At 42.3% G+C, this 12,500-nt stretch overlaps 1 protein-coding gene across 2 annotated transcripts in view; it reads left to right on the top strand.

The window, feature by feature from the left end:
* The window catches only part of trabd2b (TraB domain containing 2B), a 134,776-nt gene that overhangs the window by 86,322 nt on the left and 35,954 nt on the right, over positions 1-12,500 (top strand). For both annotated transcript variants that reach the window (XM_017722332.2, XM_017722331.2), the window contains exons 3-4: positions 5,980-6,132; positions 11,075-11,249. In XM_017722332.2, the coding sequence (XP_017577821.1) occupies positions 5,980-6,132; positions 11,075-11,249 (328 nt within the window). The remainder of the gene's footprint in view (positions 1-5,979; positions 6,133-11,074; positions 11,250-12,500) is intronic.

The raw sequence follows: 12,500 nt of genomic DNA, 5'->3' as shown, positions 1-12,500 counted from the left end.
GGGAAATTTAGCCAGCTAGCTCCCGAGACCTTAACATACTATTATCAATTTTTTTTTATTGTTGTTATGGGAAAAAAAGGGCCATAATACACTGAAACGACATTAAACCAAGATAATACAGTGGCTTTAGAGTTTTTGTAACAGAGAAAAGTCTCACATTTGTGGGTTTCTTTGGTCTCTTTTCTCCATCTTGCCGTGTTTTTCTTTTTTCTCATAACCCTCTGTTTGAAGCCTCTGAAAAACCTTCGTTTGGAGGGCCATTTAGCCCTAACATTTCACCTTACCCCTCTATCTCAACAAAAATCGGGACACCCTAACCACGGGGCTTAGTGGTAGGGGCAAGGGGTGAAATGGGATTGGACCCAAATTTCTGACTGGCTTTTACTCGTTGGAGAGAGCTGAAAAAATAAAACAATCCAGGATAGTCTCACGCAGCAACAACAAAAATCTATTATTTATGAAAGATGTAGGCTGTATCCTTATTTGTGTTATCCCTGTCTCACAGACTTTTGCACTCCCATTTCAGGCTAGCATGTGAAGAAATAAATTCATCTCACGCCAAAAAGTTTGGTTTGTTTTTAGCAATCTCAAGCCAATTAGACCTTGAAAGTTTGCAACCTCCTGTAACAAAATGCTAACCATTAATCAGCCTCGTAAGTCAGCTTATGTAGGTGTCATGTAGCCTTATGAACAGTACCCTACAGTTCAGTGTTACCAAAGAAACCCAATAAGTTAAGTGATACTTTTTTAATCCCACAAACAGGGAAATTCCACCTCTGCATTTAACCCATCCGTGAAGTGAAACACCACATACACACTAGTGAATACACACACTAGGGGGCGGTGAGCACACTTGCCCGGAGCGGTGGGCAGCCCTATCCACAGCTCCCGGGGAGCAGTTGGGGGTTAGGCGTCTTGCTCAAGGACACCTCATTCATGTGCTGTCAGCTCTGGGGATTGAACCGGCAACCTTCCGGTCACAGGGCCAGTTCCCTGACCTCCAGCCCACGACTGGATCACTACAAAAGCAGCTGTGTGCAAAAGTCAAAAATCTTAATGCACTTATATACTGAGTAACTCAGATGCTGGAAGTTCCGCTGACGTTCTCTATCAGCACTGCAGGTTGAGTAAGAAACTATTTGAGATTCATTGTATTTAATACATAAACCCGACTGTTAATGACGCCTTGGTCTCATTTCTGCCTCTGTGTATAAATGTGTTACATAGCGTTGTTGTCCAAAGAAAAACATGTATCTCCATTTTTTGTGATTTCCACTTTTCTGTGTCATTTGAGCACAATAGCCATTCTTTAAATTGTGTGAAAATGTCACGATGAATTGACCAATAATGCTTAGAAAAAAATCTCTTTCCATTGACTTACATTAAAATTGAATAGTGTTTTTGCCCTCTCCTCTAAAGTTACTATTTTGGAGATACATGTTTTTTTTGGACAGCGGCCATATCTACCAATCAAGCCTTGAGTGACTTGCTGAAAGGGTTAAGAAATTCTCTGCGTGGTGGGGGGGGGGGGCTTGGCATGGCAGGATGCCACCTGGGATAAGCCCTCCATTCTGAGCAAACGCACATCTGCACTGATGCAGCCAACAGCCCAACATCACACGGCTAGAAGAAGAATGAGAACAATAAAACAGCACACAAGACTGAAATAAGCACCTAATGGAGGAATGGCAGCAGAGCCAGGATGTGGGGGAGGGGGTTAGGGGGCATGTTGAGGGTGGGAGAGAAACTTGAAGAGAGAACAGGAGGGAGAAGTTCTCTCATTCTCCAGCAGGTTTGAACGAGACCCATTTGGGGATTACCGGTTGGGCTGTGGGACAGAGCTCTGCAGAGCAGTGGGCTAGAAATTGATTCCCTCAAATACATCTAATAAAATAAATAATTGCCCCCCAACCCCATTCCTAACATGCACACACAAACACATTCCCGCAACAAATCCTTTGTTCTCCTACGAAAGCCAAAAGTAGTAATTCTCTGTAAGCCGTGCCTGATAGTGAAGTCAGATTGGAGGTCGGTGTCCTCAGCTGGTGAGGGTCAAATGGTTTAGGACATACATACACATGAAGTCCTCTATTAGTAGAGGTTCTCAACCTCAATCTAGTCCTCGTCTGGTGGTCAAAGGGCTTTTATCATAGGTGATATTACCAGCCCACACTCAGATGATTCTTCATGGGTTCTTAAGTAAAGGGAATTAAAACCATATATAGAAATGAACCTATATACAACCATTTCATGCATAAATTGTTGTTTGCATGGTGAAATGGTTCTGTATACGGGGCAGTCGTGGGCTGGAGGTTAAGGAACCAGCCTCATGACCGGAAGGTCGCTGGTTTGATCCCCAGAGCCGACAGTCCATGACTGAGGTGTCCTTGAGCAAGACACCTAACCCCCAACTGCTCCCTGGGTGCTGCGGATTGGGCCGCCCACCGCTCAGGGCAAGTGTGCTCACTGCCCCCTAGTGTGTGTGTGCTCACTAGAGTGTATGTGGTGTTTCACTTCATGGATGGGTTAAATGCAGAGGTGAAATTTCCCCGTTGTGGGACTAATAATACTTAATAGCACCGAAAGTGTTCTTGTGTCATGCTTGTTCCAATAGAAGAACCCTTTTTGGTGCCATATGGAACCCTTTTGCAAAAGGTTCTATTTAGAACCATCCACACCACATTCACATCAATCTGAAGAATCTATTCACAATGCAATGAACACTTATCATGGAAAAGGTTATTTGAGTGCTCATGGTTCCATATAGAACCATTTTCTTTACTAAAGAACCCATTTTTAGAACCCATTTTTCACTTATATACTGAATAACTTAGAGAACTTTAGTGGAACTTCCAGCATCTATCAGCAAAGAAGTGAAGACTGATTTTATTCTCCTCTTTGTCATTTCTTTTGGCCTAAATTAAAATAATAGAGTTTTAAAGTGAGAGATGTGACCAATCACAAAGCAGCACAGATATTGTCACCAACAAAACAGAATGAAATGACACACAAAAGTAATTAGTAAATAAAAATGAATGGCAAAAATGGAACAGATAAAAAGTAGATTACTTTATTCACTAATATATTTCAGTAAAAGTAAAAGTATTATGATTTGAATATACTCAGAAGAGTACAAATCCATTTATATTTCACTAAGTATGTGTACTTGAGTAAATGTAACAATTCTTAAAAAATATAATTACTACATTTCACTCAAATACTTCACTTGATATAACTTATATATCCGACTTCTTGCATTTTTGCACATTTTACTTATTTAACAGTTTGACTGCTAGAAATACTGTATCAACCTAATACTGGATTGCATTAAACCAAAGCGCAACCCGTGTAATAAAGTGTTCTTCTGCACATTGTGTGTAATCACACGTTTCCACCAGAGAGGTCTCCAAATCAACAAAACTTACACAGTGTAGCTTTAAAATGAAAAAACGTCAACAAAAGTGCGTCATACATCTCAGCTGACCAATCAGTATCAAGGATATGCCGTCTTTCTAGTCACTCATCCAGTATGGTTTTGGCTGTTGTCGGACACCTGGAGCTTTACAATTTGACCACAAATATTAACCCAATCTGAACAAAATAAAAATGAATGGCAAAAATGGAACTGAGTAAGAAGTAGATTACTTTATTCACTGATATACTTGAGTAAAAGGATTATGATTTGAAAATACAAGAGTACAAATCCATCCATACTTTACTAAGTATGTGTACTTGAGTAAATGTAACAATTCCTAAAAAATATAATTACTACATTTCACTCAAATACTTCACTTGATATAACTTATATATCCGATTTCTTGCATTTTTGCACATTTTACTTATTTAACAGTATCGGCTGCTAGAAATACTGTATCAACCTAATACTGGATTGCATTACTGTTCTGGCTGCTACCTCAGTGACTGCTAGGCTATCTGCTAATCTGCCAATGTGTCATCCCCCTTTGCACAACTCCAAATACTCTCAGTATCGCGTACTGCTTGTGTCCTGTTTTGTAGTTAGTCTTTCATATTTATTTCACTGTATTGTCTGCACTGTGTATATTGGATTGTTTTGGTCCTGAAGGAATGTTGTGTCATTTCACTGTGTACTTGTATGTAGCTGAAATGACAACAAAGCCACTTGAACTTGTTGCGACCCAGCAAAATCAGTGGATAACTGGGGCCACTCTGGGGCCAAAGGCCGATGCTGGAGGCTTTGAACATTCACACAAATGAAATCAGTTTGCTAGTTTCACCGTTCTCCTGGACTGCTGGGTCGTTCCCCTCACACCCCCTCTCTGTAAATCATGCAGGCAATTACTGTGAGAGGGCAGGCTTGGACCAAGACCTCAGCCAGAATACAGAGACATAATCAAGTACACAAATCAACTGACCACACATGATAGGGCTTGACCGATTGAGCTGACAGAACGGACGACGGTGTGAAATTGAATCCACCACGGCGGCCCCAACACCGCTTCCAACCAGCTCTCATTTCAAAATGCTTAACAATGACTGACAGCTGTGGCTGGCATGGTCAGCCAATCACATGCGCCGAAGCGATAAATTGGGTGGGTCGGCGGACTCTGCTAACCCTAGCAGCTGCAGAGTGACCAGGTTGTTAGGGTTAGCTGCTAGACGCCGTAAATTCTCTCTAAAGAGGGTTTACTTTTTATTTTAATGGGAGCTGTAAATTTCTGACGGTTGGGACTGAAGAGAGAGACCTCTCGCCCTGTTTCTCCATCTCGTTCTTTCCTTTCTACAATTTTTTTATAACCACAGAAACAGTAAAAAAAGAGGTTTATGAAGTGGAAAATTGGACAGTTCTGAATCAAAACTCTGTTTTTGTTCCGTGCTGTTGTAAAATAATATACACAAATATGACTGCGCGCATCAGGTGGGTCCAGCATTACTGGGCCAAGATATGAAAAATTATTAGTCAGAGGCATTGGGGTCAGTTTTTCAGCCCACATCAGATGTCTCTATGCATTAAGATCACACACAGGCTCAGAAAGAAGACGAGCTCAATGTTTAGGTCTAAAATGCGAAACCAACATTATACTGATAAAGATATGATGACAATAGTAGACGACTCAGAAGACACATCCTTCATCGAGTTTTATTTGAATATTCTTTTAATGTGTCTGCAGTCATCAGACTCACCAGCTTGAGGAAGGGGTTTAAAGCACAACCCATGTTGCATGCAATTACACTTTTCCACCAGAGAGGTCTCCAAATCACCAAAACTTACACAGTGCAGCTTTAAGTTGAAAAAATGTCAACAAAATGTGCCATACGTCACAATTGACCAATCAAAATCAAGGATGCCTTCCCTCTAGTCACTCGCCCAGCATGGTTTTTGCAGTTGTCGGCCCATGAATGACACCATATCGTAATTAGGTTTATTTTATTAAAATAATTTTCTGTTTTCTTAGTGACACTTTTAGATTATTTTTTCCTAATTTAGTCATGTCCAATTCCACCCACGAGTTAGGACTGCCCCAATCACACGACACCACCAGCGCTAGGAGGGTGAAGGCTAGCACAGGCTTCCCCCAAGACCTGTGAAGCTCCACCACATCTTTTCGAACTGCTCCTAATGCAACGTCATTGGACAGCAGAACGCACTCGGGGCAAAGCGCCAACTGCCAATTCATATATGTTACTAATAGATGCCTGAGTTGGCTGGCACTGTGCTGAGTGCCTAACCAGTGAGAGTGAGGTCAGTTGTGCTCTCTTGGACTCCTGGCCATGGATGACTGTAGCATCACAGGGGACAAAACTTGCACCCTCCTGATTACAGGGCCAATGCCAATGCCAATATATTGCTCGGGACCACAGTTCTTATTTGGTAGAATAGTCCACAAAGGACAAAGGGTGTAAAGAAATATCTTTATAAAAAACCTTCAGTGTCTGTTTCTTAACTTAAGAAGTTTCTTAACTCTCTCTCTCTCTCTCTCTCTCTCTCTCTCTCTCTAGGTGCTCTTTGCTCTGAATCAGACGCTACGGCAGCATGAAGGAGTGCGAGAGGGCAGCATGCAGGGCCAGAGTTCATTCAGCACTGAGGACCTGATCACTCACTACAACTGTGGAGACCTGAGCTCCATCATCTTCAACCACGACACCTCACAGGTACAAAGCCACACCGGTGTCTCAGATAGAGGCACTGAGGCAGGGTGTAGGCACGAAATGAACAGCTCTGTTTAAAAGGAGAAATGAAAACAGAAACACAATGGAAACAATGAACATCAGACAGAGAAACTGTCCCTTATCCTAATCCCAATCCTAACCTCAAGACAAAACCTGCACCTACTCCTAAACTTAACCCCAACCATAATGTTGTTGATAACCAACTGAGCATCACTAGAATGTCTAGTGAAAAATAACTTGAATATCTGTAGATCATTTGTAGGTGACCAAATGAAGTGTGACCATTATTCTTGTATTTTACTTTTAAATGCTAGTTATTTAGTATGATTTGTCTTGAAAACAAACTAGAAACAACATTTTAAGTATGAAAGATCAAGCCTAAACAAACTATTTCATCTGGGTAAATTTATGAGTGTCTTGAACATTTTAGAGGTCTACCTAACCCGAGTATGACAAGGTCCATCAACATATCGGGTTTAGGCCGTGTGCGGGCCACAGTTTCTTTTATGTGATATTTTTACCTAATCCATTTTTTATGGGAATTTCATGTGCTCATTCCTTCTTTTTCATTCTTCATCTCACTTACTCCTGCACACACTCTTCTGCACTCACTCTCTCTCGTAATGTTATAGTCTGTAGCTGGAGGAGTGGGTGAATGTGCCCCTGGATTAACCCACAGATGTGTTAACGTCAAAAGGTTCAGCACTGGTTAAAAAAATAGTTGAGGCTGTAGCCCCAGAAGCCTGGGCTGGGTGACATCCCTGCTTTGAAACAGCTTTTAGGGCTGAAGTTAGGTGTTCTGTATCATTTACTGAGCCTGTGTGACTCGCCACATGCAGAGAAACACCAGTACTGAGTGTGAGTGTGTTGTGTGTGAGGAACACTTGTGTATAAGCTGCAGGATGGATGAGTTCTAATGTTGAACTCTCTCACACTACCATCACTGATACACACACACACACACACACACACACACACACACACACACACACACACACAGACCTCAGTCAGTCAGGATAGGCAATAACATCTCCAGCACCACCATACTGAGTTCCCCTCAGGGCTTAGTCCACTGCTGTTCACCCTACTGACTCATGACTGTACTGCAACGTACAGCTCAAACCACATCATCAAGTTTGCTGATGACACGACTGTGGTGGGTCTGATCAGCGAGAATGATGAGTCAGCGTACAGAGAGGAAGTGCAGCAGCTAACGGACTGGTGCGGAACCAACAACCTGTCTCTGAATGTAGACAAAACTAGAGATGGTTGTAGACTTCTGAAGTGTGTGAAATGACCAGTCCCCACTTAACATCACTGGCTCTGCTGGGGAAATTGTCAGGAGCACCAAGTTCCTCTGTGTCCACATCACAGAGAACCTCGCCTGGTCCCTCAACACCAACTCCATAGCCAAGAGACCCTACAACGTATAGTGAGGACAGCTGAGAAGATCGTTGGGGTCTCTCTCCCCTCCATCATGGGCATCTACACCACATATTGTATGCAGAAAGCCAACAGTATTGTGGACGACCCCATCCATCCCTCACATGGACTTTTCTCACAGCTTCTGTCTGGCAGAAGGTACTGGAGCATCCATGCCACCACTGCCAGACTCTGCAACAACTTTGCTCCTCAAGCGATCAGGTTTTTAAACTCACACCGACTGAACTAAATCAACACTCCAACCCCCCACCCCCCACCCCCCCACCTAATGAGACACCTGATATTGCTTGGTAAAGTTCTGGATGTCAGCCTGAAGAGAAGAATATTGCTAATGGAGTTCAGGTTCAGTCCAACAGGTTTAGACTAATGGCTAATAGTGATATATGCACAGTGGCTAACGACTCATTTATTTCACTTACAAACATTTCTTACCCCGATTCCAGTTCCTGTGGCGGAAAATACAACAACAGTTTTCTTCAGCAGCCGCATTTGAAGAAATCCGCTTTGCATTTTTTCACTGGTCTTGACTTTAGACCAATAAAGTCTAACTTTAGTGGTCTAAAGTCTTCGTTGGTGAAGCCACAACTTCTTTTCTGGTACTTATAACAGATACTGGAAGATGCACTGTAATGTATTGTCTCACTTTGTTTTCGCATGCTGGTACAGTGCCACCACTCTGAAAAATTAACCTGTGAGTTGTAACTGGGATCTATCGCAGTCACTCACATAAGCTATGAGTTTTGCTGACACTGTGTGATGCAACACTGGCAACCCAAACAGCACAAAATGCATTTAGGGAGGAAAGGTTCACTGGTCATTTTGGATAGCCGATAAAACAGTGGTACTTTTAGTGTAGACATAACGACGTCTGGTTCCTAGCACTCTAATAGTGAACAGTTCTGGCTCTAAGTTTCTCTAGAAAGGTACATTTCACACCATACAACCCTGAATGATTTTGTTCACATCTAAACCATTGAATGATTGACTGATTTTGTAGAATCAGTGGGGCTCCCCTTTGAACTTGCAGGCACACATGCACTGAGTACACCCCGTTCTACAAACAAAGCTGGCCACAGTCAAACCTGAATGGCCCAACACATACAAATGAACAGCTACAAACAGTCGCTGTGCTGTACTAAGGCACTTGTTGTCATGCTAGTCTGTCAGCTACAGCCCTTCGTTTATTTCCTTTAACCTTTGCATTATTATAGTCTCTCGTATAACCTCTGTGGTCCACCACAAGCATGATGAGCTGTTCTGCCGCCGTCGTGATGCTCTTGTTTGGACTGCAGCTATGACAACGAAGCTCTGATTAGTCAGCCTGACTTTTAATTCACTCGTACGATGCAGAGAATCGAACTGGCTCCAATTAAAGCTCATACACAGCATCACAGTCCATCAGTCTCAGACTCAACGTTAAAGACAGCATCGGAAATCAGTGGGAACAGGACTTAAAGCATCCAGGCAGGTGAGTGAGGAGAGAGTGAACTTAAGAGATTGTTAAAGACAGAGATTAGGGAAATTATAACATTGACTGCATTGAGTGAATTCATCATTCTAAGACAAGACAGGAAACCGCAGTAAAGACCTCAGCGTGTGTGTGTTTGTCCTGGATTAAAGAAATGGATCTGCACAATATCAGTGAAATGCTCTTATACCATGTGTGTCAGGCATCAAGGCCTGAGAAAGAGGGGAGAGAGAGAGAGAGAGAGAGAGAGAGAGAGAGAGAGAGAGAGAGAGAGAGAGAGAGAGAGAGAGAGAGAGAGAGAGAGAGAGAGAGAGAGAGAGAGAGAGAGAGAGAGAGAGAGAGAGAGAGAGAGAGAGAGAGAGAATGGATGAGGATGTTTGGATGCTAACAGGACTATAGCAGCTCATCTGTCACGCACAGGGCTCTCGGCTCCAGTGCACCCAGCGTAGTTTTACTGTGATAATGCACAGCTCTGTCAGGAATCTCTCAGATAAACACACACAGCACCACATTAATATATGCCAGAGATGCACATTGCTTCCCTTTTAAGTCTCTCTCTCTCTCTCCCTCTCTCTCTCCCCCCTCTCCCTTCAAAACAGTTAGACAGAATCAGGAGGGTCTTGAAGTGTCCTTTTAACTTAAAATCAGACATACAGTGCTGTGCAGAGACCACATTCAATGACTTCACTTCCAGTCAGAACATCCATTCAATACAAGCTATTCATTTTGGATCAAAATCAAGCATCCACAGGTGTTTCTGTCCATCCTTCCACTGTGAGAAGACCACTCAGTGCTGTGGGTCTGAAAGGATGTGTAGCTGATCAAGAAGAACCTCACTGAGATGGACGCATCAAACAAAGTAGCTGGGTGATGGACTGACCACCCCAGAGTCCAGGCCTCAGCACCACTGAATGTGTTTGGATTACTTTTAAGACGAATAAATGAACAGTAGTTTTTGACTTTTGCATCTTACAGATCAAAAGTACAGATATTATTATTATTTGTCTTATTAGTAGGTTTTGACATGTTTTGTACAATAATATCTTGTGTCGGTACTACATTTGAATTGATCAAATACTGTAAGCTAGCAGGAAACTTTTCCTCAGAAGTAGAACAGTTTATTGTAAAATGTCTCTCAACGTTTGACTTTTTACGAAGCTGAAGTCGCTTCTCATTCACCAGCTTCTTCAAATTTTCCTGTTCCACCTTAAATCATGCCTAAGGTGCCAGAAAGTAACTGGAGCACGATTAAAGGTGGAACGGGAGAACTCGAGCTGGCGACTGGGAGACTGACTTCAGCTTTGTGACTTTTTAGTGTTTGACAGTTTCTTGTTGCAGATTAAGTGTATCAGGAAATCAGCTGTGGTGATTATAAGTACAAATAAGTGCACTAGCTATACAAGATTGTTGTCTGTGTTGCTGTGGTGACCAGCAGTCTGCGCTGGTCTTCAGGGTTAAAGGGTGAATCAGCAGTTCTACATTAACTCCAGCATTTAAGACCATTTATTATTAAACTGTGTTGAAGGATCAGCAGAGCTTTATTTTACTGTAAAGGAGGATTATTTTATTATTACCTACTGATCTGATTCAGCTGTGGAGCCACAATAGGGCAGCAAAACAGCCACTGGAGCCAGATGTTGCTGACCCCTGCACTAGATGCTTACCAATGCTTAAGTCATCATTTAAAATAATTTGGCTACAGCAAAAAGTTAGAAGATAAATGATACATAAATAAATATCATACTTTTTGTCCGTTTAGATTTAACCATTAGAGATCAGAGCATTGAGGAATAAACTACAGCTTTGGACACTTCATTTTTACATCTTCATACAGACTCCTTTGAAATCTATTCACAGCCCAGGCATCATATTATCATCTGTAACAAAGCCACTTGTATGTTACTGAAAAATTATTCTAAACTTTTGAATGGACATTTGGTAGAATGGAACTGCATGTTTACATTTTCTGTGTTTTTCCCACCCTTCCTCCCTCATTCTCTTACCCCACCCCAGCTCCCTCATTTCATCAACAGTTCCCTGCTGGATCATGAGCGTTCCACGGCACAGCAGATTGACAGTTATCTCCGGCAGGAGTTGATCTATAAGCGGAATGAGCGAATGGCCCAACGTGTCTCCACCCTGCTGCAGGCCAGCCCGTCCCAGAGCTTCTTCTTTGCCTTTGGTGCAGGTGGGTCCCAATCGAGTGTGTCCCAATCGAGTGCGCTACTGGCTGTGCCCCAATTCACTCATGGTTGCAGGTCATGTCTCAGTCCATTCACAGTTCCCAGCCACATCCTAATCTGCTAACAGCTCCAGGCCTCATCCTAATCCACTCCCAGCTCCCAGCCACATACTAGTCCACTTATGACTCTTTGCCATGTACCAATCTACTAAGAACCCCTGTCCTCATCACAATCCACTAGTCTTTATGCCTCCATTAGCCACACAATGTCCCTGTAGTGCAGGGATGTTCATTTCCGCTCCTGGAGTACACTCGGCTGCATATATTTTACTGTTTCTTCTGCTGTGACTTTGGCAGGGGCTCTAACTCCCACATCATCTCAGGAGGGACCTGCTAACTGACCTGTCCTTGCTTCGCCCACAAATGCATTCTTTTGTAACTGCTGTCACGAGGTTGGACACACTTTATAGATCCCTGGCAATTCGGCTCAGCCCACAACACACTGTTTTGGTCAAAATACATACATTTAGAGTGTGTCATTAATTTCAATAATATTTCTATGTGAAATATAACACTGAGTGTGTTTACATGAACTCAATCATTTCGGCAGATATCTGGTTATTCAAATGGTCATGTACATCAGCACATTCTGATTTCTTAGATCAGAGTAAGGTCAGGAAATACGATTCAGAAATCCCATAAAGAGGCTGGATTTCAGCTCAGTACTCAGATTTCTCAGTGTGAACTCTTACTCTGATTTCTTTCCTATTTCTCAGTCAGCGCATGTGCGAAAACAGACCGGAACCTGAAATAAGCGAGCAGTGTTGCCACGAGACGCAGCAAAACACTTTTGGAGCGCCATTGAAAGCAAATACATTCTTGACGAAATAAGGGATTTAAACATTCTTCATCTTCTAGATGATGTATGTTCATATTTTCACGTAAAGTGGAACAATGTTTAAAAAAAGTTTGAGTTGTTACGTCACATTTATAGCATGTCATCTTCTGTGAGTTTATTGGCTGGTTAAAAAGCAGAAAGCTGATTACTGTCTGAGTCACGTAGACCTGGAATTTTGAATGATCTGATTACTGAAGTGCATGTAAATATGCTGATCTGATTACTGACAAAATCTGATTTTCTGCAGTTATCAGATTATTAAGTGCATGTACACACACTCAATATTATGACAGATCAGTTGTAGCTTTTTGTTGAGGTTTTTTAGGGATCTGACCGATAGGCTTAGCAGAAAGTTCACC

This window comes from Pygocentrus nattereri, chromosome 28 (genome assembly GCF_015220715.1).
Source record: "Pygocentrus nattereri isolate fPygNat1 chromosome 28, fPygNat1.pri, whole genome shotgun sequence".
In the NCBI taxonomy this organism is placed as follows: Eukaryota; Metazoa; Chordata; class Actinopteri; order Characiformes; family Serrasalmidae; genus Pygocentrus; species Pygocentrus nattereri.
The sequence above is the reverse complement of the archived record's forward strand: the minus strand, read 5'-3'. Positions and strand labels throughout refer to the sequence as shown.